Source organism: Mucor mucedo (genome assembly GCF_025094135.1).
Source record: "Mucor mucedo strain NRRL 3635 chromosome Unknown EV154scaffold_170, whole genome shotgun sequence".
NCBI classification, from domain to species: Eukaryota; Fungi; Mucoromycota; class Mucoromycetes; order Mucorales; family Mucoraceae; genus Mucor; species Mucor mucedo.
In genome coordinates, this window is record NW_026252454.1 from 37,531 (window position 1) to 60,441 (window position 22,911).

The 22,911-nt window shown below is 36.9% G+C and overlaps 6 protein-coding genes across 6 annotated transcripts; 3 read left to right on the top strand and 3 right to left on the bottom strand.

Moving 5' to 3' along the window:
- Positions 1-2,474: 2,474 nt before the first annotated feature.
- EV154DRAFT_607092 (chitin synthase-domain-containing protein) lies at positions 2,475-8,171 on the top strand. The gene is made up of 3 exons (XM_051607589.1): positions 2,475-2,824; positions 2,902-4,660; positions 4,802-8,171. The coding sequence occupies exons 1-3, from the start codon at positions 2,517-2,519 to the stop codon at positions 8,117-8,119; spliced, it is 5,385 nt and encodes a 1,794-aa protein (XP_051451818.1). The 5' UTR covers positions 2,475-2,516; the 3' UTR covers positions 8,120-8,171.
- Positions 8,172-8,843: 672 nt separating this feature from the next.
- Positions 8,844-11,378, bottom strand: EV154DRAFT_607093 (uncharacterized protein). The gene is made up of 2 exons (XM_051607590.1): positions 10,987-11,378; positions 8,844-10,914 (listed from the first exon to the last, which is right to left on the bottom strand). The coding sequence occupies exons 1-2, from the start codon at positions 11,282-11,284 to the stop codon at positions 8,903-8,905; spliced, it is 2,310 nt and encodes a 769-aa protein (XP_051451819.1). The 5' UTR covers positions 11,285-11,378; the 3' UTR covers positions 8,844-8,902.
- Positions 11,379-11,915: 537 nt separating this feature from the next.
- On the bottom strand, positions 11,916-13,914 carry EV154DRAFT_452258 (kinase-like domain-containing protein). The gene is made up of 6 exons (XM_051597262.1): positions 13,666-13,914; positions 13,468-13,578; positions 13,256-13,404; positions 12,951-13,185; positions 12,549-12,719; positions 11,916-12,490 (listed from the first exon to the last, which is right to left on the bottom strand). Exons 1-6 carry the CDS (start codon positions 13,802-13,804, stop codon positions 11,997-11,999), a joined length of 1,299 nt encoding a protein of 432 aa, XP_051451820.1. The 5' UTR covers positions 13,805-13,914; the 3' UTR covers positions 11,916-11,996.
- A 643-nt stretch (positions 13,915-14,557) lies between these two features.
- On the bottom strand, positions 14,558-17,977 carry EV154DRAFT_527802 (uncharacterized protein). Its single transcript, XM_051603516.1, has 8 exons — positions 17,809-17,977; positions 17,389-17,756; positions 16,501-17,326; positions 16,187-16,397; positions 15,816-16,120; positions 15,647-15,752; positions 15,486-15,589; positions 14,558-15,354 (listed from the first exon to the last, which is right to left on the bottom strand). Exons 1-8 carry the CDS (start codon positions 17,899-17,901, stop codon positions 14,689-14,691), a joined length of 2,679 nt encoding a protein of 892 aa, XP_051451821.1. The 5' UTR covers positions 17,902-17,977; the 3' UTR covers positions 14,558-14,688.
- Positions 17,978-18,884: 907 nt separating this feature from the next.
- On the top strand, positions 18,885-19,740 carry EV154DRAFT_556142 (uncharacterized protein). Its single transcript, XM_051605334.1, has 3 exons — positions 18,885-18,955; positions 19,016-19,483; positions 19,542-19,740. Exons 2-3 carry the CDS (start codon positions 19,181-19,183, stop codon positions 19,614-19,616), a joined length of 378 nt encoding a protein of 125 aa, XP_051451822.1. The 5' UTR covers positions 18,885-18,955; positions 19,016-19,180; the 3' UTR covers positions 19,617-19,740.
- A 481-nt stretch (positions 19,741-20,221) lies between these two features.
- Positions 20,222-22,910, top strand: EV154DRAFT_527806 (Dynamin central region-domain-containing protein). Its single transcript, XM_051603517.1, has 7 exons — positions 20,222-20,696; positions 20,759-20,768; positions 20,820-20,889; positions 20,963-21,305; positions 21,359-21,484; positions 21,564-22,467; positions 22,542-22,910. The coding sequence occupies exons 1-7, from the start codon at positions 20,268-20,270 to the stop codon at positions 22,793-22,795; spliced, it is 2,136 nt and encodes a 711-aa protein (XP_051451823.1). The 5' UTR covers positions 20,222-20,267; the 3' UTR covers positions 22,796-22,910.
- The last annotated feature ends 1 nt before the right edge of the window (position 22,911 follows it).

Here is a 22,911-nt window from a genome sequence, read left to right on the forward strand (position 1 = left end):
GAGACCAAGAATACGTATTGGTAGCTTTTGTACAAGGGAATGACAATAAGAGACTTGCCTATAGAAATGAACCTAATGTATAAGAAGCCCTCTATCTGCGTCAAGCACGTGAGAGAACGAAAAGTGATTGCACTTCATTTACTCAGAAGCTAATAATAACCCGAGGAAAAGAAAATTAAGAATGACAATATGTTTACATTTACAGTTGTGTATTCTATGGTAGTCATCCATACACGGTATTTAAACCGGCAGCATTTTAAGCGGATCATAGCATATGTCTTAAGAATTTAGATTGGTGAATCCTTTATTTTATTTTCATTCGAATCCTCGGTAAAACTCAGTTACCGAGAATTGTTAACTTACAAGTGCTTTCATGGACAGAGTGACGGATTTTATCACATAATCGCAATGGCCTAATGTTTGGCTTGTGTGGCAACCTCACTGCATGCAGTCGATAATGTTTCTTCTCATTGTAAACAGGCATTGTAAGCAATATACTAGTATTTCTTATGCAGGCAGAAAACCCCAAACAAACAGTCTGTATTTTATCTACTGTCTCTTATGTTGGAAAATCACAAGAAACTAACGACACGATGCAATCAAATATGCAAAATATGGATTTCCATCCAACATATCTTCCTAAAAAAAAAAAAAGTTTGGCTAGAATAATCTAGCCAAAAGATTTTTTTAAGAGAACATACATGGTGTGCATGTGGTGAAGGCACAATGATGCTCCAATAAACATATCTGCGATCATTACATAAAACGATTATGATGTTCGGTATACCATGTTGTCTCACTTTTTTTTTTTTTTTTTTTTTTTAAGGCGACTTGGGAAGTTGATAAATTGGCATTTTTGGGGACATGAATCAGCAAGGGTCGTAAATAAGAATAAATGTAAATGTTTTATTAAAAAATCGGGATTTACGGTTGAATTGGATTTTTAACCATTTTCCCACCGGGCAAGAGGCGTATATCAAATTGGCTGTCCAATAGGAAATATTTGTTTGAATAGTAATGGGCTCAAGACATGAGTTCTTTACTGCTATATTTTGTAGTTATTTTAAATCACGGTTGTATTATAATACGGTCGCGTTCATTTTTTTTTTTTTTTTTTTAATTTGGAGTTATGCTTTTTTTTTTTTAATTTATACTTGCATCAGATTCAGGATAAATGAGCAATCACTGCTTTAAACTACTTGTAGGTGAAATTCAAGCAGACTTTTTTTTTCTTAAAAAAAAAGATTTTAATTAGAATACCAAAAAGACAAGATGATACGGGCTGGTTCTTTTCGCATGCCGTAAAAAAATAAGCTTTATATTTAATATGAATACAGTTGTAAAATCACCAAAGGTTGTACCAAAAAGTTCTCGGTGAATTTGTTAATATTTTTTAATTTATCAATTCATTAAAGCACTCGTATTTAAAAAAATAAATAAAAAATAAAAAACGTCAAATTAAACTAAAGGGAGGGTGTTCTGATTCAAACTAGCTGCATCAGTGTTTTATACTAATAGAATCCCCACTGTAAGAACGAAACAATTTTTTTTTTTTTTTTCGTTTGATTGAGACTAATTGATCTTGTGCGCCATCACAGATGAGCACTGACAAGACTAAAAATATACTAGTCTGGTTTAATAGCCCACCCTATTTCTACTAAAACTCTAATTCTCAAACGATCCTTAAAGCCTCCCAGGATATTAAAGCACACTCACACACAGCCTCAATGGCGGGAATTCAATTCGCTTTAGGGTAAGTTTTGTCTTTCAGAAGCGAACATGAACAGCGCATCTAGTTTTTTTTTTTTTTTTTACTGTAAACATCTCACAGATGTAATGTTGTATACGTAACGCGTTATTGTTTGTAAAAAATAGCAGCTGGCACAAATCGATTACCAGAAGTTTTATGTGAATTCAGCTCAAGTCGCATAATTTTAGTGAAATATTTGAGCGCCGAACTATTTTGTTTGGCTTCTGACGCATATATATATATATATATATATAAAAGAAAGAAAGACATTATTTAAGCGTACAGTTCCGTTGCAATTTGAACGTCTAAAACTGTTGCTAACCGATATTATATTATTGTTGCGTTGAGAGCCTTGTCGTTCAATTTTTCTGCATGTCGATGGAATGAGAGAGAGAGAGAGAGAGTAAAGATCATGTGGATGACATGGCCAAGTGAATTGCTCGTGAATTACTCGTTGTTGTTGTCTCGAAGGTGGCCAAGAAAAGAGTGATAAGAGTGCTGCCTATTTACTATGATAGACAAAATCAGTAATAGTGATATCCCTAAAAGCAATCCGTCTGAATGTAAAGTATTAAAAATAAAAAGGCATTAGGGGGGGAGTTGGAAAACATGTGCAGTGGCCAACCCTTTATTTGCCCCTTTTTTCCTTAAACCTGGTTGGAGAATTCCCCTTTATTATGTGTAATCCTAAAAACGGAGTGAAATTTATTTTTGATGTCAATTTATCTCTCTCTTTCTCTCTTTTCCATTTTTTTGAAAAAAGGGAATGGGCAAAGTAAAAAAGTCAGTAATGAGTGACATTTGTAAGAATAATGTCATTACAGAAGATGTCATTGTCCAACAAGTAAAAACTCGTTACGAGAACAATTTGCTTTACACTCGCATCGGTGATAATGTCTTGATCTCGGTCAATCACAATTCTTACTCGAGCCAAGAATCTCTGGATTATGTTGCAGAATATAAAGATACAACCCTGACAACAAATTCGATCTTACCCGTACATTTGTTCCAAATGGTCAATCAAGTTTATTTACATATGAGAAGAACAGGTATAGATCAGTCCATTTTATTAAGGTACATGAGATAAAAATAGCCCTTTTCTTTATATATATATATAAATATATACATTTGTACTTACATTTGCTACTTAGTGGTGATACAGGCAGTGGAAAAAGTGAAAGCAACTATTCAATTCTTTCACATCTCGTTCAACTCAGTAGCCATAAAAAAGAGTCAAAGATTCAGACTCAAGTATTAAATGTTCAAACTATCCTTAATGCATTTGGGCACTCTTCATCAAAGCAGTCCAGATTTGGAAAGTACATGGAGTTACAATTTAATGAAAGAGGAAAAATGATTGGCTGTAAAATATTGAATTATCTATTGGAAAAAAGAAAGGCAATCACATTAAATATATTCAATATCGTATTGAATGGTGCTTCCATTGAAGAAAAGTCACTGCTTTCAATCAATGATGTATCAACAGAAGAATTCACTGAACAATATGAACAGTTAAAAGCATCATTAAGACACCTGGGTCTCGGGAAAAGATACCATTCCAGAATTATTCAATTGATCACAGCACTGTATCATCTAAATCAATTGCAATTTATCGATGATTTAACCATGCAACAAGAAGCTGCGTATGTAAAGAATGTAGAGTTATTAGAAGTTATATCAGACTTGTTGGGTGTCGATTCAAGATCACTGGAGAATGTCCTGACCTACAAAACCCAATTAATCAAAAAGGATGTTACAACCTTAATTTTGAACGCAGAACAGTCATCAAATCAACGTGACGAATTAATATCAACACTTTACTCATTATTATTTACCTGGCTAATCGAACAATTAAACCTAAAGTTATGCAACGACAATATTCACAACTTTATCGGCATTCTGGATTTACCTGGATCAGAAATTCAGCAAAGTAACAACTTTGATAAGTTTTGCTTAAATTATACAAACGAACGGATTCAAAACTACATCCAAAGATATATCTTTGAATCCATCGGATCCGAATATAAAATGGATGGATTGATGGATTACAGTGGACAGTACAAAAACAATAATGCATGTATCGACCTGTTTGATCAGCCCAGAAATGGATTTATCGACATCATCAACAGCTATTCGAAAAAGTCGAGTCGAATTACGGATAATACAATGATTGAAACCGTATTCAAATATCAGAATGGCAATGAGACGTTCAAGTTGAAGACGGGGTCCAATTATTTCATGATTCAGCATTACAATGGATTACAAACGTATCAACAAAATGGATTTATCGAGTATAACAAGGATCCTTTAAATATCGATTTTATTTCCCTATTTAAAGGTAGTTCCGACATCTCTCCTTCAACCAATTCGTTCATATTAAATTTATTTGCTGATAAAAGTATCACGACGGAATTGCACCCCAAATTTAATGATTCGATTTTAAATGCTCAACAGGTCAATAAACCCAATAGATTACCCTCCATGAGAAGATCCAAGTCGGCTAAACGAAACACCAATCCATCGCAAATAGAAGATAACAAGTCTAAGAAGGTCATACCTGTTGTCCTGTCTCAACTTCGGTCTTCGATTGATGAACTGCTGGCCACATTGGATGAAACCATGCCTTGGTTTGTTTTCTGTCTGAAATACACCAAAAACAATAATTTAGCATTTGATTCTCAGCTAGTGAAAAATCAGGTCCAATCCTTCAATCTCAATTCGATTGCTACCAGATTGAAAACTGGTTCATTTGGAAATATATTTTTACATTCAGAATTTACAGATCGTTACAATGATATCTTGTCTAGTATCGGTATCGAGTTGGATAGATTACCAAGACAGAAATGTCAAGCGGCTATTGATATCTTTGGTTGGTCCAACACAATGGACGCTGTCATTGGAAATACAAAGGTAAAAAAATATAGCCCCGAATCTAGTTTTACCCTTAGAATTTATTTTTAAATTTCTTTTTCTTTCTCTCTTTCTCTCTCTCTCTCTCTCTCTCTCTCTCTCTCTCTCGCTCTCTCTCTCTCTTACACCCCCTTATATTAGATATTTTTGTCAGATTTGGCTTGGAGGCATTTAGAAGATAGTTTACGTGCAGTAGAAAAAGATGATCAAAGAAAACAGAAAGATAACAATATGCTGATGTCCAGAGATATTAGTAACGATGGTCTATCGCATACCTCCTCGGCTTCCATGGCTGATTTAACAAGCTCGTCCGACTATGTCGCTCAAGACAGAAGAGCCATGGCTGCTGCAAATGCTGCTGCTGCTGGTTTACCTATACCCCGTGCATTTAATTCAAATGCTCGTATGTCGTGTTACTCCGAAGACCAAAGCTCGTTTGTTTCTGAAGATCATCGCACTTTTGATACGGATTCCCAAGCGGGTTCGGAGAACTACGATTCCAATGCGTCTGCCTATCTCGAGATGAAGACAATGCCGGTGGCTGTGGTGGAAGAAGAATCCGAAGAAGAGGAGTATAAAATGTCCGGCGTGCGTAAGAAGTGGTTATTCTTTGTCTATCTGATGACATGGTGGGTGCCTACACCTTTCATGGTTTGGTGTGGCCGTATGAAGCGTAAAGATATTCAGATTGCCTGGAGAGAGAAGCTGACACTCTGTATGGTGATCTTCTTTATGTCAGCCTTCATCATTTGGTTCTTGGTGTTTTTCGGAAAATTAATTTGTCCCCACCAAGACGTATTTTCTCAGTCTGAATTACAGGCACATAGTACTTCTGGTAATGCCTATGTCGCTATTCGTGGTGAGGTGTTTGATTTAACTCGCTTTGCTCCTCATCATTGGGCCAATCAAGTGATTCCGACAGGTGCCATTACAGCTTATGCAGGTAAAGACGCAAGTGACCTTTTCCCTGTTCAAGTATCTGCTCTCTGTCAAGGTGTCACTGGCACTGTATCAGATTATGTTTCTTTGGATTACCATTTCAACTTGACTGATCCTAATTCAAATTACCATGATTTCCGCGCCTGGACTGAGGACCCTCGTCCCGATTGGTATTTTGAAAAAATGGTCTATTTGCGTAAGAATTATAAGATTGGTACAATGGGGTATACAGATAAGGATGTTTATCGACAAGCAACTACACCTGTGGATATGAGTGGTGTTCCTAATATTCGTGTCTGGGCCGTTTTAAATTCAAGTATCTACGATCTTACTTATTACGTCAGTGGAGGTCGACGTGTTCAACTCCCTACTGGTATGAATAGCACTGCAGCCAACGGTGTGGATGTTGACTACATGTCGGATGTAGTCGTCAATCTTTTTCGACAAAAATCCGGTGAAGATATCACCAATTACTGGAATGCGCTTCCTCTGGATCCTGAAGTAAGACTTCGACAAGAAGTGTGTCTTCGTAATCTCTTTTATGTCGGCTCCTTGGATCAAAGAAACTCTCCTCAATGTATATTTTCGGAATATCTCTTATTAATCGTCACCGTGTTCCTATGTCTAGTGATTGTATTTAAATTCTTGGCTGCATTGCAATTTACAACCAAACGTGAGCCCCAAAATCACGACAAGTTTGTGATATGTCAGGTGCCGTGCTATACAGAAGGCGAAGAGGAACTGAAAAAGACCATTGATTCGATTGCGGCCTTACATTACGATGACAAGCGAAAGCTTTTGTTTATTATCTGCGATGGTATGATCGTGGGCGGTGGTAATGATCGACCTACTCCTCGTATTGTATTGGATATTTTGGGCGTTAACCCACATGTGGATCCAGAACCTCTCTCCTTTTTATCCGTCGGTGAAGGCCAGAAGCAACATAACATGGCTAAAATCTATTCCGGTCTTTATGAATGCCAAGGTCATGTGGTCCCCTACATTGTTGTATCCAAAGTGGGTAAACCAAGTGAACGTCAAAAGCCTGGTAATCGTGGTAAGCGTGATTCGCAACTGATTTTGATGCGATTCTTAAACAAGGTACATTTTAATTCTCCCATGACACCCATGGAGCTTGAAGTGTATCATCAAATCAAAAATGTCATTGGTGTCAATCCAAGTTTCTATGAGTTTGTGTTGATGGTGGATGCCGATACAGAAGTTATTAGCGATGGTTTGAATCGTTTGGTATCTTCCTTTGTACATGACGCCAAAGTCATTGGTTTATGTGGAGAAACAAAGCTATCCAATGAAAAGGATACGTGGGTTACCATGATCCAGGTGTACGAATATTTCATTTCCCATTACATGATCAAGGCATTTGAATCCTTGTTTGGCTCTGTTACTTGTTTACCCGGTTGTTTCTGTATGTACCGTGTTCGCTCCCCTACCAAAAATCAACCTCTATTAGTTTCTAATCAGGTGATTGACGATTACCAAATCAATCGAGTCGATACGCTTCACAAGAAAAATTTGCTTCATTTAGGTGAAGATCGATACTTGACAACCTTGATTTTAAAACATTTCCCTACCTACAAGACCAAATTTGTACCCGATGCCAAATGTGCTACTAATGCTCCTGATCAGTGGTCCATCTTACTTTCACAACGTCGTCGATGGATTAATTCTACCATTCATAATCTGGGTGAACTTGTGTTCTTGCCTCAGTTGTGTGGTTTCTGTTGTTTCTCCATGCGATTTGTAGTCATGCTTGATTTGATCAGTACGCTTGTACAGCCTGCGATTGTTGGTTATTTATGTTATCTTATTTATACCCTGGCTACGTCCTCTAGTGCGGTGCCTGTCATGTCTATTATCACCATTGCAGGTGTCTATGGTTTACAAGCTATTATCTTTATTCTTCACAAGAAATGGGAACATATCATCTGGATGATTGTCTCCATTTTTGCTATTCCTGTATTCTCACTTTATATTCCAATTTATTCATACTGGCATTTCGATGACTTTTCATGGGGTAATACTCGTGTTGTGCTTGGTGATAAGGGAAAGAAATTAGTAGTAGGTGCAGATGAAGGCAAATTCGATCCCAAATCGATTCCAACCATGTCATGGGAGAAATACGAGGAAGGATTATACTCGGAAGACTGGAATAAAGATGATAACGCGTCGGTGGGGTCTAAAGGCTCAGGGTATACACATAGTAGTTATGTGAGCTATGGAAGCTACGGAAGTAAACAACCCTTACCTCAACAACAACCGCCTAATTATCCGGCCAGTCAATTTTCTTATAATCATCAAATGGCGTCAAGCCAGTCCTTGGTGGGATTACCTCTACAGAATTCCAATTCGTCCGTTTTCCTTAATAATTCAAATGCACACCTTTCCATGATGAGTGGCATGAATCATCTTCAGCCGCAGCCCATGATGGGAGGTTTTACTAACCCTCAATATGCTGCATTTAACAACAATCATCCATCTCCCCTTCATAGATACGAATAATTATCGTACTTTACTTTACATTACTTTTACTTTATATTAATAAATACATTACCCTAAAAATTACCATCTATTTTTCTCCCTCTCAATGTTTTGACCTTGGATCGAAAGTGAAAACGGGACTTTGTCTAAAATGGTAAGCTATCCTTATGGTCACACCCAGGCCGATTGGATCTCACAAAAAAAAAAAAAAAATGCGCGATCTAAATGTGTGTTTAGTGTACATTTTAGAGAGACACCGGTAGCGCTTATTTTTTTTTGTGACCCCTTCCCAAAGAAGATAATCGAAGGATTTTCGTTTGCCCAAAAAGATACGGATAAAAGGATAATTGTTTTCTCTTGCCAAAAACCAGTTTATAAAATTTGATTATCACTTTATAAAAGTTTAGAATTCGTCGTTCAAGATATTGTCTTGGTATACGGCAATAGGATGGAGAGGCTGTTTATATCAGTACAGGCATAAAACATGTCCAAAAATGGGGTTATTGGAACCGTGTAACCTACCCCAAGAAAGCTCATTTATCCATTTGTAACTAATTGTTTTGAAATATCATCTCCTGATGCGAAATAAAGTAGTAATTTTTGCAGCAGTTTCTATTATCATACAAAGAATTATCTAGACATTCTTGCGTATGGTATGGGGGGAGCATAGCAATGTAAAGTAAAAATAAGCCAAGCTATTATTGCTAATGATTCAGCTCTCCGCAAAATGTTGATTTTAATTTTTACAAGGATACTTTTTTTTTATTGCTTTATGAAAAAAGATGGGGGATGGGGGTTATAAATCTATTGTCTAGAGTGATAATGCTGGTTCATTTTATGTTGATGCTGTTGCTGGTATGTCACTTGACTGTTATGATTGTACGCAGGTCCTTGATAAGGATCATATTGTTGTGGTTGTTGATAATTTGGATCAACCATCATCATCTGTTGGCTATTATTAGGATAATACATTGGATACATTGGCATAAATGGCATTTGCTGTTGTTGTTGTTGCGGTGGTGGAGGGGGATGCTTCATAACAGAATTACGTTGATGGTAATTTTGCATACGCTCCCATTCGGCATTTAATTGTTGCTGCTGATGGTAATATTTTTGTTGCTGCTGTTGCTGCTGCTGTGTGGTATGACTATTTGATCTTCTAGGCAACTCAGGTTCACTCTTCATATGTCGAAGTGATTGACGGTGTTGCTGATTATTGAATTGCTGTTGTTGTTGGTAATGCAATTGATGCTGACTGCTTGAGCGGGGCACACCGTTATTGTATAAATTCTCTTCAGAGTTATTTTGATGGTAATGCAAGTAAGGTGAATTGGGCACAGGAGGCGGTGTAGGTACAGTCATTTCGGAAGGAGGCGAGCTGGTCAAGTCCTGCGAGTTTCTTCTGCTACTATTTCTGCTGGACTTCTTCTTCTTTAGATTAGGCGTCGATCGCGATGATCTTACTGTCGGACCTGTGTAACCCGAGTCAATAACACGTGTAGCACTTTCCTCGTAATTTTGACGCAACTTTTTCGTCGACTTTTTTTTTCTGGGCAAGGCGGCATGAGGTGTAGCTTCGTCATCGGCGCTAATCTCACAGTCGGCCTCATCTGCAGCTACCGCATTCATTTCCACCAAGACAGGGGAAGGGGTATCCATCGGTAACGGCGATTCACTGCTTCTAGACTGTTGTTCTTCTATTTGTTCAAGTGTTGAAGTAGAAGAATTAGGTTTGGAGGATGCATAGGAGGATGGTGGTGCGGTCGATTGTCGTGCATGGCTGCTATTGGGACGACTATTGTTAGATTGTGTCATTACAGGAGGAGGAGAAGGAAGAGGAGGTCTGGAGACTACTTTGGGTGTTTCTGTCTCTTCTTTCGGTGGGTGGGGAATAGCTAAAGTAACATGTGTAGGGTTAGGTAAAAATGCAGAAGGCACGGAACGAGGCTGTGTTTTGACGGTGGTTTCCATATATTCATTGTTGTTGACGGGGATTAATTGTGGATTGGCATAATACATTTGTGCAGGATCCATCATTAAACCTGGGTGTGGTAATACGGGCCCGCCAGTAGGCGAAATAGGCGAGATAGGCATCATCGATGGGGGTCCATAAGCTTGTGGAACCATATGTTGAGGATACCCCATCATATTATATTCCTCCTGTTGTTGCTGTTGATTACGTAAAGCTGCTAATTTCACTTGATTTCTATGTCTGTCCTTCATTCTAGAGATCATGGACTCATTTGATTCCACCGTGTTTGCTTCAGAATCGACGCGGTTCGACCAATTATCGATTTTTCGTTGCACTAAAACAGGATTATCGGGTGTACGTCTTTCCATAATAGGTCGTACGCCTTTTGTCATACGGTGTCGCCTTCCTTTATGATTTTCATCCTCGCTGTCGTCTGAAACTTTGGAGTCTTCATCAGAATCCGAAATATCCGAATCTAATACCACTTGTGAAACGTGGTTGGATGAGGCAAAAGTGCTTGTCGGCGCTACTGGTGCTGTATTTGTAGTGATTGTGCTAGTGCTAGTTGGCTTACCAAGAATCGAATCGAACATGGAAGAAGATAATGAGCTACTGTTGTTGTTATGGTTGTCATCCAGCGCTGATAAACCCTTCAAATAATTACTGTAGATGCTGTCGCCCCCTAAAAGGTAACTAGGGGTAACATTACTGTTTATTTTTTTTTGACTGTTGTTGTTTCCTTGTTTAGTGGGGCCCGTCGTCCCTTTGGTGTTATCTTGTTCTATTTCAAGTTGTTGTGAGAGGGCAAGGGCCAATGAGAAATCGTTATCGAGCACTGAATACTCTAATGATATTAAGTTAATTTTATTGAGTTTTTCCCAGATGGTTCCTATTTACATATTGTTTTTTTTTTTACCTTTGGCAACTTTGGCAGCTGGCTTGGGACCTGTTGTTAATTCGACAGGTGATGCGGCGGAGGTTGCTGCTACTGGTTTCGTACCTAATTCGGCAAAAATGTCATCGAACAAACTACCTGAACCAGCAGGCGTTGTTGTAGGATTGTTAAAGTTGCTAGTACCAACGGAAGACGAACTATTCAAATTTAGATTCAAATCTAAGGCAGCAGGCGGTGCTTGCTTAGTAGGTACAGGTGGAACAGAGGATTCCTTTTTATTCTTCTTCTTATAAATGCTTCCCAATTTTAAAAGCCCCATTTTTGTTTATTTATTTTTTTGCTTATTGAAAGAGAAAAGAAAGAGGGAAAATAATACAAAAAAAAAAAAAAATCTTGAAATTGAATAACAGCACAAAAAAAAAAAAAAAAAAAAAAAAAAGATGTTTGTGAGAGGGGGTTTTAATTTGACGTAGGTGTCACCATCAAGGACATCAATTATACTATGACCCACGAGTTATTCCAAAGTGTTTTTTTTGTCTCTCTATTGTAAAACGTGCTATACTCCTTTTGTCATATGCCTTATATTTAATATATATTAAGAATTAGATTTTTATATTTATTGTTCATCTTTATTCTTTTAGGAAACACAGTGATCGATCATCACAGGACTGTGCAGATCTCTCCGTTTGGCGTATAATTTTTTACCGACAGGGGAATGGCAGTTACAACAATAAAGAAATAAAGTGAAAAAAAAAAAAATTATATCTGATGATTTGTCACTCAATCAAGATAACCTCGGCGTAATGAGGTAGTTACTAAATAGGGGTATATGGCTTGCTCGAAAAAAGTATGGGCCTATTTTTTTTTTCAAAAAAAAAACAAGCTGAACAACATGCAAAAATTAATAGTAGTAATTGTTTGTATTATATAATTATATCAGTAAAGGAATCAGTTGATAAAAAAAAGGTATAGCATGATCTATCGATATATATGCATACACATATATATATTTTTTTTGTTTTTTTTTGTTTTTAGTGAGTACCACAAGTCATTAATGACATTAGAGCATGCCAGAAACCACCACGATGTTCTTCCTTGTGTTGTTCATATGAAGGTTGATCTAAGTTACCATGGTTATGAGTGTCAGGCATTTTCTTGTAGGCATCATTTGGCGTATTTGATATAATAGGTGTTGGCATAGTTGGTAATGGTGGCGTAATATTATTAGAATTATTATTATTAGGGTGAGAAGCATGACGCTTCACAGAATTAGGCGTATGGTTTGATCGTCGAGCATAACTAGTTGGCTGAAGCGTAAGTTTCGATTGTTCCTCGCGTGCTTGACGTCTACTTTCACGAGTCTCGGTTCCTTTTCCTCCATTAAGTAACATCCAGTCATATATTCCGTCATCGGAATCACCCATACGACGTAAAACCTTGTTAAATAGTTCTCTCAAGAAGTCATAATCAGGGGATTCTTCAAACCCTAATTTACGTACATACTGTAAATAGATGCCAAACTCCTCTGTTTTATGATTGGGTAAGTAAAAAAAAAATTGTCTAATCATTGGTTCCTTGTTTACCTGGGAATCCATCACACAATTCTTTCACTGGTGTCGTCTGCTTTTTCTCGCCAATACGTTCGTATTTTTGTTTGTTTGTCGCAGCCTTCAGCCCTTGCCAAGGTAGTGATCCTCTCAAGAAATACATAAACACATGGCCAAGTGATTCTAAATCATCTCGTCTTGATTGCTCTGAGAATAAAAAATAAAAAGGTCAGTTAAATCGGAGTTTATAACGTTTGATCAATCTACCCTCCCTCTCTCTCTGTTTGTCTATAGATACAGATTGTTTTACAATAAAGTAAAGCAAAACATCTGCATCATTTTAAATTCAAACAGTAAAGAGGGATATAATCAAATGAAAAAAAAAAATAAAGAAATGGCAGGTAGAAAAATCAGAAATGATTGGGATAAAAAACATACCTCTTCCTAAATGGGTATTAATACTCATGTATCTTGCAGTTCCCGACAAGCTTTTACGTTCTCGGTAAGGTATATGTTGCTTTGTTTTCGGATCACGATATAACTTTGCCATTCCATAATCAATCATAAACACCATGTTTGCATATTTTGTTCCAGGGCGACCAATGAGAAAGTTATCAGGTTTAATATCTCTGTAAATTAAGTTTCTTTCATGAACGCTTTCGACACGGTTGATCTAAAATTAAAAAAATTAGGCGTTTAATTAGTAACCTAGCAACCATGTTAAATAAATAGAATAAAATTACCATTTGCTTAGCCAGCATGGCAACGGTCTTGATGGAATGTTTTCTTCCACACATGTCAAATAAATCTTCCAAGCTCGGGCCGAGTAAATCAATCACAAGAATATTGTGCAATCCTTCTTGGCCAAAGTAATAAGCACTCGGAACACCGGCTGTATGTCCGACAGAAGGGTTAGTCTTTTTAGTGTTTTAAAATCAAATATATATTACGTTACGTAAACCGGCAAGTACTTTATACGTTCTGTATTCATCTCGTAATTGTGGGGCGTCGGATTTTCTTGGCTCAAATTTAATGGCAACAGATTGATTATTTAGTAAGTTGAGCCCTAAATAGATTTTTTTCTGTGTTATTTTATTGCTATTTTTATATAAAAAAATAAAAAAAAATGGTTTTACTGTTGCGCAAAACAAACCTTCATACAGAACTCCAAAACTTCCTTCTCCTAACTTTTTTCCAACTCTATAATGTACTCCAACAATATTGGTAGACGACTGCGAGGAACTTGAAACAGTGCTATTGTTCTTATGCAACGGTGGATGATGAGCAGTCATTCCTCTTTTTTTTTATGTGCTGTGGAAAATAGATTGTTTGTAGATTATTTGCTAATGTCCAATTAGTTGTTTGACGCTAATGAAGCCAAAAAAAAAAAAAAAAAAAAAAAAAAAAGAGAAAAAAAAAAATAGAAGAAAGAGAAAAAGGTGTAAAAAGGGGAAAAAAGAAAGGGGCGAAAATTATATATTCGCACTGAGAGAGAAAAAGTCTGCTGCCAGTGGGTTGGGAGAGCGGGGAATCGTCTTGCAGGGTATTTTTGATAGATGAGGTCACACGTGTTCCTTGTGGGACAAAAAAAGAGAGACTATAAAGGTAGAATGTATTTAACATTGGAAATTAAATTCCATCATCTCCTTATCAAGTCCAATTTCTAACTTGATGCAACTAGATATTATCTACTATTTTATCAATTGGGGATGCTCTACTGTCTTGTTAATGTATATATTCCATCACATACGCTGTTATAGAATGATGCATGAAAAGGTGCAACAAGTTAGATACAACTCCGATGGAATAACAACTTGACAGTGTGTTAAATTGTTCCCAGTTACATCTCCTTAACACCCCTCATATATTATATTTTTTTTCTTTATTCTCCTACTACTATTCAATACAGTATTGTTTGTGCATTAGCCCTTCATTGTAAAAATAGATCCACTAAACATACTATCCCACCACCGCTCGCCTACTCGCTCTAAATTTTAATAAAAAATGGGTTGTGCGTCGTTCTTCAATTGTAAAACTATCACGAGTTTCCGCAAAATACTGCGTTACATTAAATAGTATTTTATTTTATTCAATTTATACTGAATATGTACATTAATCTCCTTGATTCATTTCGTTGCTCGCACACATACACGAGATAGTGTCTGTAGCTCCTCCATCAACCTGAATAATACAACTCTTCATCAAATAGTCCATCCATCAATCTGTAGTGATACTGATCACAGCTTCCATTCTGATGATCATTCCATTTTTGTATTGTCTTGTCTTCAATCTGCAGCAGTTTGCATATGAACTCATCTTCATTATCAATAGGCTCATTTTTATCACGATCCGATTTTCCATACGTCAGGCTGCTTTTGTCCCCATTATACCGCGCTAGAGGTGTCATTTTCTTTGACACAGGAGGCTGTTCCGCATGCACAGCTGATGGTATGTCCACTTGAATAGGATGTCTTGGCTTGAACTCAGAATTCAGTTGCTCAACATATATTTTATTCATCTCGAGAGCAAGTTCCTCGTGTGATACAGGTGCTCTACTAGCTGGATAAGGTGTTAGTGGTGCAGGTACATCTTGAACGAGAGTTTCATTGAAGACTTCGGTTTGCAACCAGTCTTGGTAATTTTCCATGAATGCAGGTTCCAATTCAATATCTTCTTCGTCGTCTAATAAATCCATCTCATACTGATTGAATCCTTCCAAACCTGGTCCGGTCGGTACCGATCCATGTTGAGTATTGACCTCGTCGTGTAGAGGCAGTAAAGATGGTAAATACCTTTCACCGTTGTATACTAGAGTCAAAATGCGTAGACTATTTTCTTGCATCTAAAATGGAACATTAAAAATAATATAAAATAAAAGTAAAATTAACGCGCACACACGCGTGCGCGCAAACAGACATACACAGAAGAAAAAATAAGTTACAAGGGCTTATCTCATGTTTGGCTAGTACAAACCTTTCCTTCTTGTAAATCTTCCTCAAAGTTTATTTTGGATATCCAATCATCCTTTAACAAGGTATGACAATTTAAATAGATGGCTGAAATAATCTTCATGTTTTCTACAAATGGTTTCATGAGTGGGCTTTGATCCGACGTGACACATACAAACAACTTACGAGATCTCCATTTCCTTCCAAGGTAAGGAACTTGGCTTTTCAATAATTTAAGAATATATTGTTCCAAAACCGGGTGAGATATTTTTAGGATACGCTTTAAAATTGCCTAATTTTTTTTTCATATGAGTGAAAGCCAACTTTTTGTGATTTCACAACTTAATTTTTTTACCGATGATTTATATTGCACCAAAAGCATAATGCGGTGAGTTTTGTATTTAGTTAACATTAATAGGATTCTTAAATAATTGATGGTCCAAAACATATTTCGATGATTTGTGTAAGAGTCATCCTTCTTTGTATTAATAACGGTTTCGGGCTCACGATTAATGTTATAGTCAAAGAAGTTATAATAAGGTACATCCGTATGCGCCTTGACTAGATCTGTAATCTCTTGCAATCCAATCATTTTTAGGATTAAAAGTAAACACCCTGAATCTGCCAACAACTGAGACAAGTATTCGAATTTCAAGACATCTGGAAAAAAAAATTGGTTTTTGTTAGTTTAATCATTCATGCCGTCCCACTAAAAGGTCCTTTTACGTGAGGATTTTGTCCATTTCAATAAAATTAGTAAAATGCCCGATATTGCCTTGGAATAAACCTCTCTGTTTCTGGCAACATCCACCTGCTCGAGGTATTCCAGTGTAATGTTTTGTTCCGAATCATTGTTGTCTACTGTGGTCGCCACTGCAGTTAATAACAATTTAAGCAAAACAATAATAATATTTTGTAGATCAGGTATAATTTTCGCCTACATATAATGTTAAATGGATAATAGTTTCCTTTGTTATTCTTAACCGCCCCTTCACCCGCCCCCTATCCTACCCCTCCACCCCTTTTCTTTTTTAACTTACATAAAGTCGTTCAATCAAATCCGTCTCTTCATCCTGCATGATCTCAATTTTCTGACTCTCATTTTTTGAAGAGGATATCCGTTTCCACTTTTGAATGGCATTTGACTTTTCTTGAATCATTTGGTAATTCGACAGGGAAATGTGCATGTGAGAAACAAAGGCTTGACCCGCTTCTTTCACGCCCTGAGGCACTGAAGATCCTTGATGCACAAGAGGTAAAACAAGCGCAGGAGACGCATGCGGGGGATACAGAAAATAATTATAAAGTTGATTATTCTGCTTTTTTGGAAACCCAACACTGGCTGCAGACTTTGGTGGAAAGAGTGTTTGATACAATAGTTCGATCTGATTAGTTGCGTTTAAATAACCCATGCTCTTGGGTAAGGATGATGAGGATGGGTTGACGGTCAAGGAAGGAGAAGGGCATGGGAGAGGTAAACAGGGTGGCTCATAAGCGGGGTATTTTTCGGTGGACTCGTTTTGAAAATGATATAAATCTTGTGGTGTACTCTTTATCGTTTGACTGTTATCTACGGTCAACCCCAACGACTGTTTGGCTCGATGTGTTAATAACTTTATATCTTTTAATCCTCCCGACATGAATAATAATGATTTCCATAGCAATAGGACGATTTTCTTAATAGGGTAAGATCCATCTAATTTATCTCGTAAGCTTGCCACAAATGTAAACAAAAATTCTGTTAAATTTGGTTCCATTGCAATGATTTCTTGTTTAAATTTTTCGCTGGATTTTGTTGGATATTGAAATCTTTGGGTTTCCAATAAAACATATAACAATGTTAAATAAAAATCTATTTCGAGCACACTTTTTTTTTACATAGATATCTCACTTAGTCTTCCTGTTTACTTTACAATTAATTTGCTAACCTGTTGATACATGCTTGTCGTAATCTTTGATAGAACAAATGAAACGCACCACACTCAATCAATATATTGTTATTACGAATCACATTTCCCATCCGTTTCTGCCTTGATTCTTTCGTGCTGGTTGTGAATTGACCGAGTGAGATATAAATGAGAAGCTTGCACGATCTCATTCGACAATCTCTATCCGAGGAATCTAATTTATCTAACAGAGAAAGAATGTCTTGTCGAGTGATTTCAACATATTCCTTTTCGTATAATCTACGATACTCTTGCAGTGAAACGGTTACTTCGGTATAGCTGAAAAAGTCATTGATTTCATTTTCAAACGTATCAGAATCGCAATTGTACTCATATTCTCCATGCTCGTGCTATAGTAGGTACAAGTTAATTTCTTTTTATGGGTCCTTTCCCTTCACATACTTTGGCTTTTCCGGGTAGATTCTCCACAATTTTTCGTAAACTGCCAGGCGTTAATATGGGATCTTGATAATCTGAATCCTGCTTTTGTGACATTGTGAGTTTTGAAATAAGACAAGTAAGAGAACAAGGAAATAAAAAAAACAAAAAAGAAGGAAACAGAAAAAGAGAGAGTTACGTTATCAAATAGGGGACATGCTCGTGACTTGGCTCTTTTTTTTCTCGCATCTGTTTGAAGCATGTACTGATTTGCAATGACACGACATTATGCTCAGAATAAGAGACTTTTTTTTTTTTTTTTTTTTTTTTTTTTTTAAAAAAAATAAAAGAGGTGTTTCAGCAATAAGGGACACTGCGGGTTTGAAAATGAAACGTTTGAAGATAAAGAAATGCTTCGACGATAAGAGATTCAGGGCAGCGAGATCAGTCAAATAGGCTCCGATGTCGTGACTTGAACCTTAACAATAAAGGCAGGTCGTTGAGTACGATAAAAAGACGCGAACCTACATAAAACATACCATCATTATAATTTAATAGAAATATCAGTTTAATTAATCTGTAATTTATCTTGTTTTAATCAATATACCAAACATAAAATTGGAACAAATTTTTCGTCGAGGTATGTATTTCGACTAATATTGCAAACTTGATTTATAAGCTCATGAACTCTGGTCAATAACAGATAAACAATCCTATTAAAGTTAGATATAACAAAATGATTTTACCCTTGATATTTGCTGAACATCTTTTGGACCTCGAAAATAAAGTTGGCATAGTTCGATAAATAGCAGCTTTTATTTACTATCACTGTCATTTATAACGAGAGCTAGTGTAACAGTTTTGTCGTTCTGATATATTTTTTAAACATTTTCTTTTAGCTACAGTTCATTTGTTTCCAGGCAGCTATTTAGAAATAAAACGTGTATAAAAGTGTATATTGGATTACATACACTGACGTGATGGAAGCTTATTCTTGCACCTTTTCTAATGTCAAGTGATCAAGTAATTCACAGTCAGATATCCGATTGCTTGCAAAGAACGTATTCACTTTTTTGATGTTTCCCGTTACGAAAATATTTAAATTTAAGAAGTTTTGCTAAATTATACCATTACAATTGACAGTTTTTGCATGCAACATGTATGTATAGAGGTATTGGATTTACTATTAAATCATAAACAAATAAGTAAAAAAGGCTAATGTCCGTATAAGCGAAGCTTTTTGTATCTGTAAGACTACAATGATGGTCGACATAATCGTCTTTTGTTGCAACAATTGCTCATGATATTAATACTCCGGTTGCCACTTTAAAAAGAAAAAACTTTTTATTCGTTGTGTTGCTTCTTTTTTTATTCAAACCTATACAAAAAAAAAAAAATGAAGTCTGTTCGTGTTAACAATGTTGAAGATTTTGATGCCCAAGTCAACAAGGCAGTTGAGAGTGGTAACCCCGTTTTTGTCTTGTTCTTTGGAACAGAAGAAGCCGAGACCTCTGAATCTTGGTGTCCCGATTGTGTCATTGCCGATCCTCTTGTTCGCAAGGCACTTCTTCAAGTCAAGGACTCTATTCTTTTAGAAGCTCCCGTCGGTAGCCGTAACGAATGGAAGGGTAACACCACTCACCCCTATCGTGTCCGTTTCAATGTGCCTGCTCTTCCCACTCTTTACAAGTGGTCTGCTGTAAGTAGTGTTTTACGTAATCATATATGTCTGTAAACTCATGTTTTCTGTTTCATAGGCTGGTGCTGGTGAAACTTTGGTTGAAGAGGACTGTGCTGACTATGAGAAGCTTACTAAGTTTGTCCAAAACTAAATGGACGTGAGAATGTAAAGTAGATACGGGCTGTTACCTCGTAGTAATGTATAAAAATAAAAAAACATGAAAGCGTTTGATCTAGAATATTGGATTAGCTGATACATTAATCCCCAATATTGGTAATTTGAAGGCGAGGATCTAATGCCTTTTCAAGAATTGTGTGTGATTTACGAGTTTGTGAGATCTGGATAGCCGATGTAACAACGCGTACAAGTTACATACTTTTTGAGCCTTCCCTCGACGGTGTTTAAACCTATTGTTCTTTTTTCTAAAATGAAAAAAAAAAGTTGAGCTTATACAAAAGAAATCCCTGTCATAGGTCCTTTGTAAAATAGCTGAGTCAATACGATACCAGAATAACATTCCTTATAAACAGAATATATCGCATGTCATTACAGAATGGAAAGGATGATGAAAAATTCTGATCATCCATGAGATCGTACATGATACAATGGAGTACACGATAAGCCTATTGAATAAAAAAGTTAGTGACTCAGAGAAGCTGTGGGTAAGACACGATCGTCAACAGGGGGGGAAATTGGTGGGAATACCATTTTTATATTTTCAGGCACAGACCTTTTCACATAAAGTCTCGCTCTACGGGATAATTTTAAATTTTCCCTCTTTCTTTCCCTTCCCTTTACAAACATGTCTGAAAATATGATTGAATTAATCAACAAGATCCAAGATGCCTTCACGACCATTGGAGGCAATGAAAGTTTAGATCTACCGCAAATTATCACGGTCGGTGAGCAAAGTTCAGGAAAGTCGTCCGTCTTGGAACACATTGTCCAGCGCGATTTCCTGCCTCGAGGCAGCGGTATCGTCACACGTCGACCTCTTGTTTTACAGCTCGTCACGATTCGTAATAATGCCGAGGCATACGACTATGCAGAGTTCTTACATTTACCCCAACAAAAGTTTTTCGATTTCAACGATGTTAGAGCAGAAATCGTTCGAGAGACCGATCGTGTCGCTGGATCCAACAAGGGAATTTCAAGAACTCCCATTCATTTGAAGATTTATTCGAAAAACGTACTCAATTTGACCATCATTGATTTACCGGGATTAACAAAGGTAATTAACCCCTTTTTTAAGTTTTTTTTATTGGGTAAAATGACTAAATGATTATATCATAGATTCCATTAGGTAACCATTAAATTACATGTAAAAACCTCCGATGCTAACGTTATGTCATAGGTGATCAACCTCACGATATTGATGCTCAGATTAGACAATTAGTAGTAGATTATATTTCAAAGGTCAACAGGTAAGACGGAGAACAGAGAAAGGAAAGGGTAAAGAGAGACGTCTTCATTAGAGGTAACACTGGTATTCTATAGTATCATTCTAGCTGTAACCCCTGCAAACACTGATTTGGCCAACTCCGATAGTCTGAAGCTAGCAAGACAAGTAGATCCAACCGGCAAGAGAACGATAGGAGTACTGACAAAGCTGGATTTGATGGATGCTGGAACACATGCATTGGATGTCTTGACTGGCAAGTCTTTTCCTTTAAAATTAGGGTTTATTGGGCTGGTTAATCGTAGCCAACAAGACATCATCACGAACAAATCTTTGGATGATGCTGTGAAATCTGAGCAACTGTTCTTCCAGTCTCATCCTTCGTATCGAAATATGTCTCAGAGATGTGGATCCTTGTTCTTGTCTAAGCAATTAAATCAAGTAAGTATGTCTATCTATGTCTGTGCTTACAGCTAAAAAAAATTGTTCTGTAGATTCTTGTAAATCATATCCGTGAAAAGTTACCAGACTTGCGATCGAAATTAAGCACGTTGATAGGACAAACGCAGCATGAATTATCACAATACGGCGATCCTGCATTTGCAGGATCCATTCATAGGGTAAAATATATGTAGGAAGGAAAAGAAAGAAAAAGGAAAGTGTCGAAATATGTCGCCTAACCCTGTTCTGTAAAACTAGGGTTCGCTTATTTTGAAATTACTCACGATGTTCTCGACCGAATTCGTATCGTCGATTGATGGCACATCTTCACATATCTCCACCAAAGAGTTATCAGGAGGAGCACGCATTTATTTCATTTTCAATTCAATTTTTGGTACGGCGTTAGATTCTATTCAACCATGCGCCAATTTGACGGATCAAGATATCCGTACAGCCATCCGAAACTCTACAGGCCCTCGATGTTCGTTGTTTGTTCCGGAAATGGCATTTGATTTGTTGGTACGACCCCAAATCCGATTATTAGAAGCGCCTAGTTTACGTTGTGTCAATCTTGCGTACGAAGAGCTGTCAAAGATCTGTCACACTTGTGGAAGTAAAGAAATTTCAAGATTCCCCAAATTGCACACGAAATTGGTAGAAGTGGTATCTGAATTACTTCAAGAGAGATCTGGCCCTTCTTCGGAATATGTCGAGAGTTTAATCGCAATAGAATGTGCCTATATCAATACGAATCACCCTGATTTTCCTGGTGCAGCAGGTGCCTTGGAGGAGATGCAAAAGAAGCACAAGGAAATGGAAAAGTCGGAAAAGAAGCGACTTGCGCGACAACAAATGATGATGACGATGAATGGTAGTGATCCTATTACGTCGTCTTCTATGGGCACAAGAACACATCGCTCCATGTCTATTTCCTCTGTCACCTCGTCCTCTTCTCCACCCAAGGATTCATTTTTAAATTATTTTTTCAACGGAAAGAATGAGGGATCAAAACCATCAGGGTTATCACAATTATTATCCGTGGAGGAAGATGCTGGATTGGAGAAGCATTTTGCTAGCAGTGTTTCTGTGATGCATCACGAAATGCAGCAAGATATGAAATTAAAGAGTACAGATAAAGATGATAAAGAAGTAGAGTTAATCCGTAAGTTTTGATAGTGGGGAACAAACTGTCATCATGCGAAAATTAAATTCATCTAATTTTTTATTTTTTATAAGGCTATTTGATCACATCTTATTTTAATATAATTCGAAAATCTATTCAAGATCTAGTTCCTAAGGCGATTATGCACCTGTTAGTTAATTTTACAAGAGAAACTGTACAAAATCGATTAGTTTCATCATTGTATCGTGAGGAATTGTTCGATCAACTTTTAAAAGAGGACCCTGCTATTGCTTCTGAAAGAGAAAGATGTAAAGCCATGTTGGACATTTATAAAAACGTCTTTACACTTATAAGCGAAGCCATGTAAAAAAGAGATAGAATATGATGATGATCTGTATATATAGAACCACCCTACACCACGCATATAATATTTTTTTAATAAAGTTACAAACAGAATAGAGGATTGTTTAATACACATTATTT

Coding starts and splice junctions, on each gene's coding strand:
- EV154DRAFT_556142 (XM_051605334.1), top strand. CDS start 19,181: ATGAAGTCTGTTCGTGTTAACAATGTTGAAGATTTTGATGCCCAAGTC. Junction 19,484..19,541: donor CTCTTTACAAGTGGTCTGCT/GTAAGTAGTGTT, acceptor TCTGTTTCATAG/GCTGGTGCTGGTGAAACTTT.
- EV154DRAFT_527802 (XM_051603516.1), bottom strand. CDS start 17,901: ATGTCACAAAAGCAGGATTCAGATTATCAAGATCCCATATTAACGCCT. Junction 16,398..16,500: donor ATTTGATTGAACGACTTTAT/GTAAGTTAAAAA, acceptor CATTATATGTAG/GCGAAAATTATACCTGATCT. Junction 15,590..15,646: donor TGGAAGGAAATGGAGATCTC/GTAAGTTGTTTG, acceptor AACCATTTGTAG/AAAACATGAAGATTATTTCA.
- EV154DRAFT_607093 (XM_051607590.1), bottom strand. CDS start 11,284: ATGGGGCTTTTAAAATTGGGAAGCATTTATAAGAAGAAGAATAAAAAG. Junction 10,915..10,986: donor AGCTGCCAAAGTTGCCAAAG/GTAAAAAAAAAA, acceptor TAATATCATTAG/AGTATTCAGTGCTCGATAAC.
- EV154DRAFT_452258 (XM_051597262.1), bottom strand. CDS start 13,804: ATGACTGCTCATCATCCACCGTTGCATAAGAACAATAGCACTGTTTCA. Junction 13,186..13,255: donor CCATGCTGGCTAAGCAAATG/GTAATTTTATTC, acceptor TTTTAATTTTAG/ATCAACCGTGTCGAAAGCGT. Junction 12,720..12,950: donor TAATACCCATTTAGGAAGAG/GTATGTTTTTTA, acceptor TTTTATTCTCAG/AGCAATCAAGACGAGATGAT.
- EV154DRAFT_607092 (XM_051607589.1), top strand. CDS start 2,517: ATGGGCAAAGTAAAAAAGTCAGTAATGAGTGACATTTGTAAGAATAAT. Junction 2,825..2,901: donor GATCAGTCCATTTTATTAAG/GTACATGAGATA, acceptor TTTGCTACTTAG/TGGTGATACAGGCAGTGGAA. Junction 4,661..4,801: donor CTGTCATTGGAAATACAAAG/GTAAAAAAATAT, acceptor CCCTTATATTAG/ATATTTTTGTCAGATTTGGC.
- EV154DRAFT_527806 (XM_051603517.1), top strand. CDS start 20,268: ATGTCTGAAAATATGATTGAATTAATCAACAAGATCCAAGATGCCTTC. Junction 20,890..20,962: donor TATATTTCAAAGGTCAACAG/GTAAGACGGAGA, acceptor GGTATTCTATAG/TATCATTCTAGCTGTAACCC. Junction 21,485..21,563: donor TTGCAGGATCCATTCATAGG/GTAAAATATATG, acceptor CTGTAAAACTAG/GGTTCGCTTATTTTGAAATT.